The 16090-nt window shown below is 45.3% G+C and overlaps 1 protein-coding gene and 1 non-coding gene across 4 annotated transcripts; both read right to left on the bottom strand.

The window, feature by feature from the left end:
- Positions 1-1535: 1535 nt before the first annotated feature.
- On the bottom strand, positions 1536-10572 carry RPL23 (ribosomal protein L23). 3 transcript variants are annotated; one of them, XM_066263769.1, is made up of 6 exons: positions 10502-10572; positions 9830-9913; positions 9398-9526; positions 1998-2111; positions 1780-1877; positions 1536-1669 (listed from the first exon to the last, which is right to left on the bottom strand). In XM_066263769.1, the coding sequence occupies exons 1-5, from the start codon at positions 10512-10514 to the stop codon at positions 1795-1797; spliced, it is 423 nt and encodes a 140-aa protein (XP_066119866.1). In that variant the 5' UTR covers positions 10515-10572; the 3' UTR covers positions 1536-1669; positions 1780-1794. The 3 variants fall into 3 exon arrangements, with proteins under 3 accessions (XP_066119866.1, XP_066119865.1, XP_066119868.1); XM_066263768.1 differs by having other exon boundaries at positions 1792-1877; XM_066263771.1 differs by lacking the exon at positions 1536-1669 and having other exon boundaries at positions 1750-1877; positions 10502-10529.
- Positions 9663-9798, bottom strand: LOC136327518 (small nucleolar RNA SNORA21). Its single transcript, XR_010729718.1, has one exon. It is a non-coding gene; the product is annotated as a small nucleolar RNA SNORA21 (small nucleolar RNA).
- Positions 10573-16090: the final 5518 nt, after the last annotated feature.

Here is a 16090-nt window from a genome sequence, read left to right as displayed (position 1 = left end):
CACCCTCCCCTTCTCCTTCCTGTCTCTCTTCCCCACCTGCAGCCAAGGCTCCATTGGAGCAAAGTTGGCCCGGGCGCTGAGGATGGCTCTGTGGCCTCTGCCTCAGGCACTAGAATGGTTCTGGTTGAAAGAGCATTGCCCCCTGGTGGGTATACCGGGTGGATCCCGGTTGGGCGCATGCAGGAGTCTGTCTGCCTCCCCGTTTCCAACTTCAGAAAAGTACAAAAAAAACCCAAAAAAAACATGCAGGCACTACTAAATCATCTTTCACAAGAGCAAATTGACATGGTATTTACTATTTGTCACGTTTAAAAAATATACTCATGTGCAAATTCCCCCCCCTCAAAACAACCTGAAAATGCAAGTATATACACAGTGTACCTGGTTTTTAGATCACTCCTTGGACTCTGAGCATGTGTAGAATCTGAGCACACTCTACCTTACCTTGAATATTTTTCTAACCGCATGCCACTTGCCTGGAGTAACCTGTCATCAAGCAGTACCGGCCATTTAAGAACTCTAAACCCCCAAATCTTTTATTTGTAGTGAGACAGAGGCAAGGAGAAAAGCATCAATTCTTCATTTTAGCACCTTAGTTATTGCTTTCTCCTGTGTCTTGACCAAGGGCTCCAGTTGAGCCAAGCAATCCTGGAGCTCCAAGCCAGAGACCATGGGGTCATGTCTTTTACAATCCCATGCTCAAGCCTTGGGGTTTTGAAACCTTGGGGTTTCAAACTTGGGTCCTCTGCATTACCCTAGGCACACTCCATCTTAGGCCGACATTCTATCTACCGTATCACTATCTGGTCAGGCAGTTACACATACATACTTTTTTTTTTTTGGTGGCAGAAAGTCAGAAAGAGGGACAGAAAGGGAGAGATGAGAAACATCAATTCTTTGTTGAGGCTCCTTAGTTGTTCATTGATTTCTCACATGTGCCTTGACCAGGGGGCTATAGCAGACTGAGTGAACCCTTGCTCGAGCCAGCAACCTTGGATCAAGCTGGTGAGCCTTGCTCAAACCAGATGACCCCATGCTCAAGCTGGCGACCTCAGGGTCTCCAACCTGGGTCCTCCACATCCCAGTTCAACACGCTATCCACTGTGTCACTACCTGGTCAGACACAGTTATATTATTTTTATTGACAGATTTTAGCAAGAGAAGGGAGAGAGAGACAGGAACATCGATCTGTTCTTATATGTGCTCTGACTGGGATTGAACCAGCAACCTCTGTGCTTTGACATGAACTGAGCTATCTGACCAGGGCCAAGTATCTATACTGCTCACAAAAAGTAAGGGATATTTTAAAATAAATATGAAGCTATAAAATAATCCCCTAATTTTTGTGAGAAGTATAGTTTTTATAGCAGAAATTGAGAAGTTCCAAATGTTCTGTATACTTACCAAAGTACAAGGACTCTTTATCTTTGTTTATATATACCCACAGAAAATTTGCAGTTTCCGTTTTACAGAGGAGGAAAGGGTTGAGTGGTGTCAAAAAGAGTGACATGTAGAAATGAATAGGAAGACAAGCATTCCAAGGAAATAATTTTTAATGGGCTTTTTCTTTATAAATACACTGACGAACATGCAATGCTGCCAGCATTCGATGCAAGCCTGGGCCACAAATCTGCACACTCCTTTGCAACCGGTCCTGTGATGGTAGAACCTGCATAAAAGAATGAATTGTTGGTAAGATCACAGGGTCCTCCTTTACTTCTACTTCTAGACCAAAGAATTAAACCAGCCGAAATAATTTTTAATGGGCTTTTTCTTTACAAATATACTGACGAATCATGCAATGCTGCCAGCATTCGATGCAATCCTGGGCCACAAATCTGCACACTCCTTTGCAACTGGTCCTGTGATGGCAGAACCTGCATAAAAGAATGAGCTGTTGGTAAGATCAGAGGGTCCTCCTTTACTTGTACTCCTAGACCCAAGAATTAAACCAACCCATCTCAAAGATCTAAGGAACAATGTAGAGACTTTCATACCTTTCATCTCGCCTTTATTGTTTACTATGACCCCTGCATTATCTTCAAAATAAAGAAACACTCCATCTTTTCTCCGGTATGACTTTCGTTGTCGAATTACCACTGCTGGATGTACTGAAAAGGGAAAAGGGCAGAGTCATTACTCCGTCAGGTTCCAGTGACTCCACAAGAAAGCAGTTTACATGTCATCTAGCTCCCCAACATTTCCCATTTGGTCAGATGTATTTAGAAAACTTGTTAAACAGCCTGACCTGTGGTGGCGCAGTGGATCAAGCGTTGACCTGGAATGCTGAGGTCGCCAGTTCAAAACCCTGGGCTTGCCTGGTCAAGGCACATATGGGAGTTGATGCTTCCTGCTCCTCCCCCCTTCTCTCTCTCTGTCTGTCTCTCTCTCTCTCCTCTAAAATGAATAAATAAAAAATTTTAAAAATCCTCAATTTTTTTTTTAAAAAAAGAAAACTTGCCAAACATTTCCTATCCTTTTCCCCATTTCACTCAATAGGTGGGTAATGTCAAGATCCTAATATTGCCTGACCAGGCGGTGGTGCAGTGGATAGAGCGTCGGACCCAGGTTCGAGACCCCACGGTCACCAGCTTGAGCGCAGGCTCATCTGGTTTGAGCAAAAGTTCACCAGCTTGGCCCTGGCCGGTTGGCTCAGCGGTAGAGTGTCGGCCCGGCATGCAGGAGTCCCGGGTTCGATTCCCGGCCAAGGCACACAGGAGAGGCGCCAATTTGCTTCTCCACCCCTTCCCCTCTCCTTCCTCTCTGTCTCTCTTCCCCTCCTGCAGCGAGGCTCCATTGGAGCAAAGACGGCCCGAGCGCTGGGAATAGCTCTGTGGCCTCTGCCTCAGGCGCTGGAATGGCTCTGGACACAACAGAGCAACGCCCCAGAGGGCAGAGCATTGCCCCCTGGTGGGCATGCCAGGTGGATCCCGGTCGGGCGCTTGCGGGAGTCTGTCTGACTACTTCTCCGTTTCGGAAAAATGAAAAACAAAACAAACAAACAAAAAAAACCTCACCAGCTTGAGCCCAAGGTCGCTGGCTCAAGCAAGGGGTTACCTGGTCTGCTGAAGGCCCGCGGTCAAGGAACATATGAGAAAGCAATCAATGAACAACTAAGGTCTTGCAACAAAAAACTGATGATTGATGCTTCTCATCTCTCTTCGTTCCTGTCTGTCTGTCCCTGTCTGACTCTCTCTGTCCCTGTTAAAAAAAAAGGATCCTAATATCTCAGAACAGAGAATAACACTATCCTACTCCAGACTGAATAAGTGGAGGGGCCAAACTCTCGATTTATCAGTAGATATTAAACCTCCAAAAAAGTACATACCTTGATCTACAAATTACTGCTTCCAAGAATTTGTTCTATACCTTAGGTTTTATTTTTTCATTTTATTTTATTATTTTTTTTTTACAGGGACAGAGAGAGGGATAGATAGGAACAGACAGATAGGAATGGAGAGAGATGAGAAGCATCAATCATCAGTTTTTCCTTGCGATACCTTAGTTATTCATTGATTGCTTTCTCATATGTGCATTGACCGTGGGCCTTCAGCAGACCGAGTAACTCCTTGCTGGAGCCAGAGACCTTGGGTCCAAGCTGGTGAGCTTTTTGCTCAAGCCAGATGAGCCCAAGCTCAAGCTGGCGACCTCGGGGTCTCGAACCTGGGTCCTTCTGCACCCCAATCCGACACTCTATCCACTGCGTCACTGCCTGGTCAGGCTATACTTTAGGTTTTATAAATATAAACTCATTTACACTCCAATGAACTTACCCAAAGAAAACCTGCAACTGTTGGTGTACATATGTACACCCCCCCCCATGTGTATGGCCAGGATCTTGATCATACTGTCTTACCACAGATGCCTTTTTAAAACAGAATACAATTAAAAGTTTATTGTACAGCACTGAGGCCTTCATAATTTTTAAAAATCTTATTGATTTTACAGAGAAAGGAAAGAGCAAGAGAGTGAAAGAGACAGAATCATGATCTGTTTCTGTATATGCCTCAACTTGGGATCGAATCAGCAATGTTGGTGCTTTGGGACAATGCTCTAATCAACCGAGCTATCCAGCTAGGGTAATGTCTTCATAATTCACTAAGGCTAAAGAAGGACTAGTTAATTTTTTAAAACCTGCACAAAATTTTCACTTTAACTAACCCAACACCAACTATGAAAATGGCCTGATTAAATAGTATTAATACACTATAGAAAGCCTGACCTGTGGTGGTGCAGTGGGTAAGGCGTTGACCTGGAACACTGAGGTCGTCGGTTGGAAACCCCAGGCTTGCCTGGTCAAAACACATACGAGAAGCAACTACTACAAGTAGATGCTTCCTAGTCCTCCCCCACCACCTTTCTCTCTCTCTCTACTCTATCTAAAATCAATAAACATCTTTAAAAAAACACACTATAAATATTACACCAAGTCCTTTAAAGACAACCATCTCAAATGTTATTTCTCAGCATGGGTGATGTTCATGGCATGGGACAGTGTGATCTTAAATCCTTGCAAAGCATCCCTGAAAGATCAGCACCTGTCATTTCCAAATTCAATAAATGCAATGTCATACCTCTCAGGTACCAAACATGCTTCCTTGAAACCAGGGTAACTGACTGTCCCAGGAGAGCCCAAGCTCCACATCAACCAGGCGTCCCTGATTTGACTTCCCCATGCAGTGGGACACTGCTGCTCCCTTATCAGCAGGCCTGGCAGCCTCTTCGAGACTACTCTTGAGGCGGCTCTGAGGATTCTACTTATCAGTGCTGACACTAACTGCCACGGGAGGAAAAACACGAGACCTACACACAAGTTAGTTGCAAGAATCACACAGGCAGTTTATCAGTCACAAATCCTTTTGGCATGCCTGGGTACAGCTTAAGGGGGCCCCGCAGGTGTGCTCCTCTAGGCTTTGGTCAGAGCTCAGAGTGGCATGGACCTCCTCCAAGTCAACACTGGAGTCTGGGGGACTACCTCAGCAGGGGGCACCTCAGCTTTAGTATCTTTTCTGGCCAACACCTTGTAACAGGTGTCAATCTACAGAATTATCACCTCAAACCACCTTTTGGAGAGTTACATAAAGGGAGCCTTTTAAATGTAAATCTCCTGAAATGTCACATCAACCACTTTTAAGATGTTCCTAGAGAAGCTTCTTGTTTATGTTAACTTGCAGAGCTATGACATCAAGCCATTCTTATCTATGTATAACTTCACACACACACTAAAGGGGCCCTGCTTGAAAGTCAGTCTGTTTATCACATCTGCACACACTATATTAATTCCTATCCAGATGGCATAACTTTATTTAATTTCCTTAATTTAAGTATTATCTTAATTACTTTTATATACTTTCCATATTTTTATATTTCTATATATTTAATTACTGTTTAACATTATATCACTACAACTTTGATTAAACAGCACGATAAGATTATCTCACAGCCCTGACCAGACAGCTCAGTTGTTAGAACATCATCCTGAAGTTGAGAGCTTGCTGGTTTGATCTCTGATCACATATGACACTCAATGAATGATTAAATTGAGCCTGACTGCCCCACCACCAGTCAGGCTCAAATGCCTTTCTATCTGCAAGGCACATATGCTGTTTTAATAAAGCAAAAATTTGGGCCCTGGCCGGTTGGCTCAGCGGTAGAGCGTCGAACTGGCGTGCGGGGGACCCGGGTTCGATTCCCGGCCAGGGCACATAGGAGAAGCGCCCATCTGCTTCTCCACCCCTCCCCCTCTCCTTCCTCTCTGTCTCTCTCTTCCCCTCCCGCAGCCAAGGTTCCATTGGAGCAAGGATGGCCCGGGCGCTGGGGATGGCTCCTTGGCCTCTGCCCCAGGCGCTAGAGTGGCTCTGTTCACGGCAGAGAGACGCCCTGGAGGGGCAGAGCATCGCCCCCTGGTGGGCAGAGGTAGCCCCTGTTGGGTGTGCCGGGTGGATCCCGGTCGGGCGCATACGGGAGTCTGTCTGTCTCTCCCCGTTTCCAGCTTCAGAAAAATACAAAAAAAAATAAATAAAGCAAAAATTTGGAATTAACCCTATTACATGGCACATGCACAGAAAGAATTATTTTAAATGATCATGTGTATCTGCAACTTTTAAAATATAGGACAATCATCTGTAAAGCAAGAAGAATGGGTTATGGGAAGGTAAGTGTCCCATTTACATAGGAAAGTTTACAAGCTAGTATATTTGTATCAAGTCAGGAAAGAAGGACATACAACCAAACAACAAGCAACAACCATCTCTTGGAAGGTCTAAGCATTGGTAATTAAAAACTCAATTTGTCTTTCTTGTGTAATTACTTTTTTTTTTAAGAGAAAGACAGGAGAGAGAGGAATGAGAAGCATCAGTTCTTCATTGCAGCACCTTAGCTGTTCAGATTGCTTTCTCATCCAAGGGGGCTACAGCTGAGCCAGTGACCCTTTGTTCAAGCCAGAGACTTTGGGCTTCAAGCCAGTGACCACATGTCTATGATCCCACGCTCAAGCTGGTGACCTTGGGGTTTTAAACCTGGGTCCTCCGCATCCCAGGCTGATACTCTATCTACTGTGCAACTGCCTGGTCAGGCCTAAATAACTTTTTTTGTTTGTTTATTCAGTGGGAGGAGGGAAGGCAGAGACAGACTCCCACATGTGCCCTGACTGGGATTCACCCAGCAAACCTGCTAAGGGGCATTGCTCCGTTACTCAGCAACCCAGCTCTTCTTAAGGCTGAGGCAGAGGCCATGGAGCCATCCTCAGCACCGAGGGCCAACTCACTCTAATCGAGCCATGGCTGCAGGAGCAACCAATGAATACACAAATGGAACAACAAATGGCCTGACTAGTGGTTGCCCAGTGGACAGAGCATCTACCTGGGATACTGAGGTCCCAGATTTGAAACCCTGAGGTTGCTGGCTTGAGCAAGGGGTCACTGGCTTGGCTAGAGCCCCCCCCCCCCAAAAGAACAAATGAATGCTTCTCTATCCCATCCTCTCTAAAAGCAACTGATATATAAAACAAAACAAAACAACATATTGTTGTTTCTCTCCTGTCTCTAAAGTTAAATTTTTTAATTGAGAGAGGACACTAGAATCAGTCACACCTTGATTTACATCTTGACTGACACTAGTTTAGAGACCTTGAACAAGTTAATCTTTTGGAGTTTAAGTTTTTCTTTTGTAAAATATGGATAATAATTACCATTACCACATTTGAGATCAAGACACTGGAAACACAGGGTTAAAAAAAAAAAAAAGGACAGGGAGCCTGGCTATTCTTTTTTTTTTTTTACAGAGACAGAGAGAGAGTTTATCTCAGAAAGAGTATAGATAGGGACAGACAGACAGGAACAGAGAGAGATGAGAAGCATCAATTATTAGTTTTTCGTTGAGACACCTTAGTTGTTCACTGATCGCTTTCTCATATGTGCCTTGACCGTGGGGCTACAGCAGACCAAGTATCCCCTTGCTTGAGCTAGTGACCTTGGGTCCAAGCTGGTGAGCTTTGCTCAAACCAGATGAGCCCGCGCTCAAGCTGGTGACCTCCGGGGTCTCGAACCTGGGTCCTCCGCATCCCAGTCTGACCCTCTAGCCACTGTGCCACTGCCTTGTCAGGCCTGGCTATTCTTGAGCCAAGTTCTATCTGTGAACACAGACAGCCTTGGTCAAGTTTTTAACAAGAACACACACTGGCCTGACCTGTGGTGGCGCAGTGAATAAAGCATTGACTTGGAATGCTGAGGTCGCCGGTTCAAATCCTGGGCTTGCCCGGTTAAGGCACATACAATAAGCAATCATTGAACAACTAAAGTGAAGCAACTATGACTTGATACTTCTTGTTCTCTCCCCTCCTCTCTATGTAAAATAAATAAAAATTTAAAAAAAAACCTTATAAAGACGACACTGAGTGACAGATAACTAACATCATTGAGCACCTCCTGTGGGACCCTCCTTATAAACCATTAAAATTCTCAGAAATGAGCAGGTGCCGTGTTCATGTGGTGTTGGAGACCACAAGCCAACAGGATCTTTGCAGTTTAGATTTTGGGGGAACAGAGGTATGGGGACCTGGCAGTAAGCTGACAGTCTGCCCAAACTCCCACCTCACTTGCTTGGTTGAGTTGCTTAAAGGCTAAGTTTTTCTCCACACCTCCATGTTAGCTGTGGTGCTGGATAGTTTGTACTCATCCTACCCTCCATGATCCTTGGAGAGACTGGAGGCAGTTCTTTGGTTTGTGAAGATGTTATGTATGGTGGGGGTTTTCTGCACTTGGGAGAAATATTGGGTTGCCTTGGAAATGTGATCAGAGATATCACTGATTTGCTAATGACTCTCTCTGCCCTAAAAATAAAGCAGAACTGGGATGGAGAAGCTCTCTGCTCCTGCCATCAGCTTGCAGAAGCCTCCTGATCTCATCCTATTTCTGTTTAAGCTTCTTTTCTTCATTCTGCATCCTTCTCCCTCAGGACCTGGAATTATTAGCCGCGCTGGTTTCCAGCAAAGTGGTAAGGCATCAATCTCATAAACTCTCACAAATGAAGCTAGCAGATAAATAAGGCCACACAAATGCAGGATTCCAGACCTCCAGTCCTGGCCCTTTCCACGTTTGTGCATCACATGTTAAATCTAAGGTGAGGGGAAGCAGTCATTTAGCAGAAACAAGGATCAATGAAGACATTAATAGAGTTGGAAATTCAGAACTATCTTTAGAACCACAGTGTACTTTGTTCGGTCCCACAACTGACTGAGACCCACAGCGATGGCCATCTGCTCGGCCCTTCCCTGACAGCTCCCTAGGCCACAGATCAGATAAACCAAGTGTTCTGAAAGAAAAGTCTGTCCAGTCGCACACCATCCCAATCTACGTACTGATTATTCAATGCTTAGCCACAATGTTACTTACTCCTTGCCTAACAAGCCCTCAAAAGGATATTAAAGGTGAACAAAGTAAGATTTCTGACCAAAAAGCTAAAAATAGGGGTGGGGAGAAGCATATGCAGGCCTCTAAGAAGTATCTGTGACATGCCGCTGAGACCTGCCACATTTGTAAGAGACAGCCAGGCTGTCCCAGGAAAAGCAAGACCTCCCAGGGCAGAGACAGACCAAACAGGCACACAAGAAAAATTCAGGAGCTGAAAAGTGCACCAAGCATCAAAAGCGCTCAAGCCAAACAAGACATCACAAGTCAAAAGTGCTCTGAGGCTCCCTCCTTGAATTCACATGTCTTGTGGGAAAACTTTTGGGGGAATAACCCACGATTAAGCAACGAGCAAAAAGCTCTCTGTTTTTCTCTCGGAAGAGATCAAAGGAAATCAAGCTTTTAAAGGCCCTGAGAAGGGTAAATTATTGTTCCATTTTTCAACAAAGGCAGAAATCTTCCAACTGTCCACTAAGCGCTACTGTACTCACCCTTCTTTCTGAGTTCTGGTTTGCCTTTTTTGACTGTGGCCATCACCATGTCACCCACACCAGCAGCAGGAAGTCTGTTCAGTCGTCCCTTGATCCCCTTCACAGAGATGATATATAGATTTTTGGCTCCTATAAAAAAAAAAAGCAAGCAGAATTGATCTGGGAGGAGGGGTGCCTATGAAGCAGCTTCGCTGGTGTTAACACTTCCCTAACACCTCCAAAGCCTCTCCCTCAACTTACACTCACCACCCCCAAAAGTGGAACACCCTGTCACACCACCGATTGAAGCTAAACAACACGACACGCTGCTGCTTCACCCAAAAGCGGTGTTTTTACTTTGCCCTTTCTTGACGGCTCAGTGAGTCATTAGCAAAAGACTCAATGAGTGCTTTAAAAAGGGGTAGCTCGGCGGGGTGCACTCCAAAGTCCCACCTGTGTTGTCAGCACAGTTGATCACGGCTCCTACCGGAAGACCCAGGGAAATCCGGAATTTCGCACCTGAGGACCCACCGCGTCCTGTGGGTAGGAAGGAAACCAGAAGAGAAGTCACTGTACTGTCATGGTTGGAGTTCCCTTAACATTCTCAGGCTCTAAATTCATTCGCATATGTTTCGGAAACGGTATACGGCAGATTCGTTCTCTCTCGGGCTTCACTCCTTTCCCGACGTGTCAACCAGTTCTCAGGGCCAAGAGCCAATTTCTCATTATAACCACTTTCACGTTGAGATTAAGGGGCCTGTACGACTCAATCCTCACTCCAACTTTTGCACCAAGGAGTTCTTCCTGCAAAGCTGGGGGCCGCACAAGTCGCCCACTAAGCGATCTCACTCAGTCCAGCTTCAACCGCATAACCGCGGTGCTAAGAGTGGAGCGATCTCGTGGGGTTCGGTCTGGAATCCTGTCCGGATCCTGCCAGCTCAACTCCCCAGGTCCCCCCACCGCCACTTTCGGGGACCCACTCAGTTACTCTCGTGATACTCCTCCTCACCCGCTCCGGCTCGGACGAGAGCAAAGTGTCCCAGCTGCCCATGGCCGCCGCCCCTAGGGAGGCCAGCAGCCACCACACGGCAGATGGCGGAGGATAAACCAGAGTCAAAATCTCACCTCGCTTCGACATCTTGAACGCACCGGAAAGAGAAAGAAAGGAAGTAGTTGTAAAGGATGCTGGGATATGAACGGTCACGCCCCGCCCATTGTCGTCACGTGACCTGGGGTTTGCTCCTCGCAACTCTTCCCTTAGGGCTCTGTGCAATTACATAATAAAGCTGGAAGTGGGCAGTTACGGAGTTGAAGGCTGTGGAAGCGAGTGAAAGCTCGATTCTGTTTACGAGCTCGAACGTAGTTGAGAACGCAGGAACGTTCGTTAATTTACCCAACAACCTTTTTTGAGCACTTAGTGCCAGGGACCTCGCTGAGTACTAGGTTAAGAAATGATTAAAACATCTGTGCTGTGCAGGGTCCCCAAAGAGCACAGGGCGTGGGAGAGGTAGGGAGAAGACGCTAAATGGTTTCTTTAGGATGTGATATAATTGAGAAGTACCGTTCTAGCACTACAGATAATTCCACATATGTGTGCCTGGTCCCATACCCATGTGTATTTTAGATAACTTGTTTTATTAATTACCCCATTCACAGTTTCAACCTCCTCCACTCCTCTGCTTTCTTTTTATGTCAATACTATACTCATTTAAATATTAATTGAGTGGCAACTTTATGCCAGATACTGTCCTGGGCATACATGATTAGACTACATCAGGCAACAAAATAAATCAACATTCTTGTCCTTATGGAGCTCACTACTGGGTGGCAGTGAAGGTGGATATTAGACACTGAACAATGAATACAGTGATTGCAAATATATAGTATGTTAGATAGTGTTAAGTATTATGAAAAGAAATAAAAGAGCAACATAAGAAGCATCAGGAAGTTGGAGGAGGGACAGATTGCAATTTAAAATAGAGTCAAAATGTCTCCAAGGCTTTAGGTGTGAGCAAGTGGAAGATGACATTGGCATTAACCAAGATGGAAAAAGTTATGGGAGGAACAGGTTTGTGGGGTAAGCGTAGGAGTTTAATTTTGGACATGTTGAGTTCGATGTTTAGACAACAAAAGGAGATTCAAATAGCAAGTTAGATATAGTAGGCTGGAATTCTGGAGAGGAGATATAATTGTGGGAATTGTCAGCATATAGGTTTACTTAAAGCAATGCTAGATAATGAGATTACAACGAAGAGTATGTAACAAGATCATGAATATTCTGGGACACTTCAGCATTAAGAAGTTTATAAATCTACAAATTTATAAATCTCTTTAACACTCTTAAAATGCCTTTACTTGATCCTTCCAGATTTTCTAGCTATTAATTATTCTGTCTCCTTCACTTCTCAACCAAATTCTATGTATTTCTAACCATATAATTTCCTTACTAGATTTGTCTCTCTTGATAAATGGAACCACCATCCATCCGGGTGCCCATCTGAGACATCTAAGTTCTTTTCAGTTTGCCTTCTAAATGCTCAAATCTATCCACTTCTCTAAGCCACTTCCACCTCTTGTTTAAACTACTTTTTTTTCTTTTTTTTTTTGCATTTTTCCAAAGCCAGAAACAGGGAGGCAGTCAGTCAGACAGACTCCCACATGCGCCCGACTGGGATCCACCTGGCATGCCCACCAGGGGGCGATGCTCTGCCCATCTGGGGTGTTGCTCCGGTGACCAGAGCCATTCTAGCGCCTGAGGCAGAGGCCACAGAGCCATCCTCAGCACCCGGGCCAACTTTGCTCCAATGGAGCCTTGGCTGCGGGAGGGGAAGAGAGAGACAGAGAGGAAGGAGAGGGAGAGGGGGAGGAGTGGAGAAGCAGATGGGCACTTCTCCTGTGTGCCCTGGCCAGGAATCGAACCCGGGACTCCTGCACGCCAGGCCGATGCTCTACCACTGAGCAAACCGGCCAGGGTTAAACTACTTTTGAGGCCTCCTAACATATCTTCCGGTCTCATGCTCTGCAGGGTTGGCTTTTTAGTCCCAGATACTGTCCATGTTCCTGAATACCCATAGGCTTCCCATATGCTTCTAATACTCTACAGCAGTGTTTTTCAACCTTTTTACACTTGGGGACCGATGAAAACAGGATAAATTATTTCAAGGACCACTAACGCAGAAATCACCCTGAGTAGAAGCAAATATGAGTAAGATTATTGGACCTATAATGTTCATACAATCTCAGAGTGTTTAACTCTTTTGCAGACTGGCATGAAATTTCTGGCAGACTGGCACCAGTCTATGAACCAATGGCTGAAAAACACTGGTCTACACTGCCTACCCTCATCATGTGTTTCATGTCTACTGATTTTTCATATTTCAGCTTAAATGTCTTTATTAGAGGAATCTCCCCCGACCCCCATATTAGCAGCCTCTAAATGGTCTGGCTGTAATCCCTCATTGTTTAAAATCCTGTTGGCGCCTGACAAGGTGGTGGCGCAGTGGATAGAGCGTCGGACTGGGATGCAGAGGACCCAGGTTCGAGACTCTGAAGTCGCCAGCTTGAGCCGAAGGACGTTGGCTCCAGCAAGGGGTTACTCGGTCTGCTGAAGGCCCGCGGGTCAAGGCACATATGGGAGAGCAATCAATGAACAATTAAGGTGTCGCAATGCGCAACGAAAAACTAATGATTGATGCTTCTCATCTCTCTGTCCCTGTCTTTCCCTCTCTCTGACTCTCTCTCTCTGTCTCTGTAAAAAAAAAAAAAAAAAAAAAAAAAGGTAAAATCAATAAATCTTACAACAACAACAACAAAACCCAGTTGACCTTCTAGTGCTTATGAAGCCCAAGGTCGCTAGCACAGCACTAGAGCCTTGCCTGAAATGATTTATCTGTTCCCTGGTCTCATCTCCTGTCACCTTGCCTCTTATACTTTCCACTCCAACAATACCAAACTGCTTAGGACTTAAGAACTCTTTCTTGCTTTATTTACTACTTATTTTTCAAAACTCTGTTCAAATATTATCTTTTTCCTGTGCCATCTCACAACCCCAACATTCTCTGCCCTGGGCCACCTCTTTACCTAGAGCACTAGTTCTCAAATATTTTAATCTGGAGACTACTTTACATTCTTAAATTATTGAGGCTTCCAAAATGTTTTTATTTTACATAGGTTATATCTACTGACACCAGATTAGAAATTAAAATTAGGAATGTTTAATTATTTGTTAATTCTTTTAAGATAATAAGCCAGCCCTGGCCAGTTGGCTCAGCGGTAGAGCGTCAGCCTGGCGTGCCGGGGACCCGGGTTCGATTCCCGGCCAGGGCACATAGGAGAAGCGCCCATTTGCTTCTCCACCCCTCCCCCTCTCCTTCCTCTCTGTCTCTCTCCTCCCCTCACGCAGCCAAGGGTCCATTGGAGCAAAGATGGCCTAGGCGCTGGGGATGGCTCCTTGGCCTCTGCCCCAGGCGCTAGAGTGGCTCTGGTCTCGGCAGAGCGACGCCCAGCCCAGGAGGGGCAGAGCATCGCCCCCTGGTGGGCAGAGCGTTGCCCCTGGTGGGCGTGCCGGGTGGATCCCGGTCGGGTGCGTGCGGGAGTCTGTCTGACTGTCTCTCCCGTTTCCAGCTTCGGAAAAATAAAAAAATAAAAAATAAAAAAAAGATAATAAGCCAGAAAAATAACTACATTTTCTAAAAACAATAATAATTTAATGAGAAAAATGACTTTGCAAGTACAATGCTTTTGGAAATCCTGTTAATATCTGGCTTAATGAAAGATAGCTGGATTTTCATGTTTGCAAATTTAAAATATGATATCATGCATCATGTACCCTCTAGAGAGCTCCATGTATGCTCAGGAAAGAACATGAATGAAACAGGTAAATAATGTGTTATGAAACTGTCCCTTTTTCCTATTAGAAAGGGTCTCAGAAATCCCTACACATTTGAGAACCACTGACCTAAAAGAACATCTAAAGAAATATGAATATCACATTGGATAGTAACCCCTTTATTTGCAAATCAAACTGATACTGGAATGTAAAATCTACTTTGGTGTATTAGTTTTGTTTTGTTTTTAATCTCCAGAACACATGGCAGAATAAAGATACTTGGTTAATGTTACCATTATTACTTACCATCTTGATGGGTGGTAAACCTTAAAAGTGAGGCCACCAGGGGGCACTTGGATTTGAACCAGGGACCTCTGGATGTGCAAATATTCTACCCTTGGGCTATATACCCTTTGTGGGATGGTTGAGATTACAGTTAACTGTAGTTTACTGACCAGACATCACTGTAGCTGATTAACAAAAGTTTGGCATTTATGATCAACTGTTTCAGGTTACCTGGAGTGATAATAAAGAACTAAGAGAAGAAAGCAGAGGCAATTAGGACCCAAGTTCTGGGAGAAAAGAGGGATGTCTGCTTTGACCATGCTTGAAGGTCTTTTGGGTGTGTGTAAGGGGCTTCTTCTCCTTCATTAACTACAGCCTTTTCTACCTCCGGCATCTGGGAATTCTTCACAAGTAATTTCCATCCTTCCTGTCTTTGCACGTGAAAGGAAGTGCTTTCCTTGTCTTTCCCAAGACCTTCTTTGCTCCTGCACTACAGGAACCTCTGTCTCCATTCTCTCTAGCATCTCTAGTCACTTCTTCCTCCTTGGCTCCTTCAAATATCAGCCAGCTTCCCCTAAATTAAAAAAAAAAAAAAAAAGCTTTCCTTTAGTTGTGATTGCCTGTGCATTTCTTCTTTCTCATTACCAATTTATTTCTTTTTTTTTTTTTTAGATTTTATTAATTAATTTTAGAGAGAAGAGAGAGAAAAGGGGGAGAGGAGCAGGAAGCATTAACTCCCATATGTGCCTTGACCAGGCAAGCCCAGGGTTTTCTTTTTCTTTCTTTTTTTTTACAGAGACAGAGAGTCAGAGAGAGAGTCAGAGAGGGGATAGACAGGGATGGAGAGATGAGAAGCATCATCATCAGTTTTTCGTTGTGCATTGCGACACCTTAGTTGTTCATTGATTGCTTTCTCATATGTGCCTTGACCACAGGCCTTCAGCAGACCGAGTAACTCCTTGCTCGAGCCAGCGACCTTGGGTTCAAGCTGGTGAGCTTTTGCTCAAACCAGATGAGCCCACACTCAAGCTGGTGACCTCGGGGTCTTGAACCTGGGTCCTTGGCATCCCAGTCCGATGCTCTATCCACTGCACCACTGCCTGGTCAGGCAAGCCCAGGGTTTTGAACCTGTGACCTCAGAGTTCCAGGTTGACACTTTATCCACTGTACCACCACAGGTCAGGCTCAATTTTATTTTTTATGTTTTTTATTTTATTTTTTTTGTATTTTTCTGAAGCTGGAAACAGGGAGGCAGTCAGACAGACTCTTGCATGCGCCGGACCGGGATTCACCCGGCACGCCCACCAATGCTCTGCCCATACGGGGCGTTGCTCTGTTGCGACCAGAGCCATTCTAGCGCCTGAGGCAGAGGCCATAGAGCCATCCCCAGCGCTCGGGCCATCTTTGCTCCAATGGAGCCTTGGCTGAGGGAGGGGAAGAGAGAGACAGAGAGGAAGGAGAGGGGGAGGGGTGGAGAAGCAGATGGGCGCTTCTCCTGTGTGCCCTGGCCGGGAATTGAACCCCGGGACTCCTGCACGCCAGGCTGACGCTCTACCACTGAGCCAACTGGCCAGGGCCTGCCTGGGTTCTTGCTGCCAGTT

This window comes from Saccopteryx bilineata, chromosome 2 (assembly GCF_036850765.1).
Source record: "Saccopteryx bilineata isolate mSacBil1 chromosome 2, mSacBil1_pri_phased_curated, whole genome shotgun sequence".
NCBI lineage: Eukaryota > Metazoa > Chordata > Mammalia > Chiroptera > Emballonuridae > Saccopteryx > Saccopteryx bilineata.
Note: the sequence above shows the minus strand (reverse complement) of the source record. Positions and strands in the feature narration are given on the sequence as shown.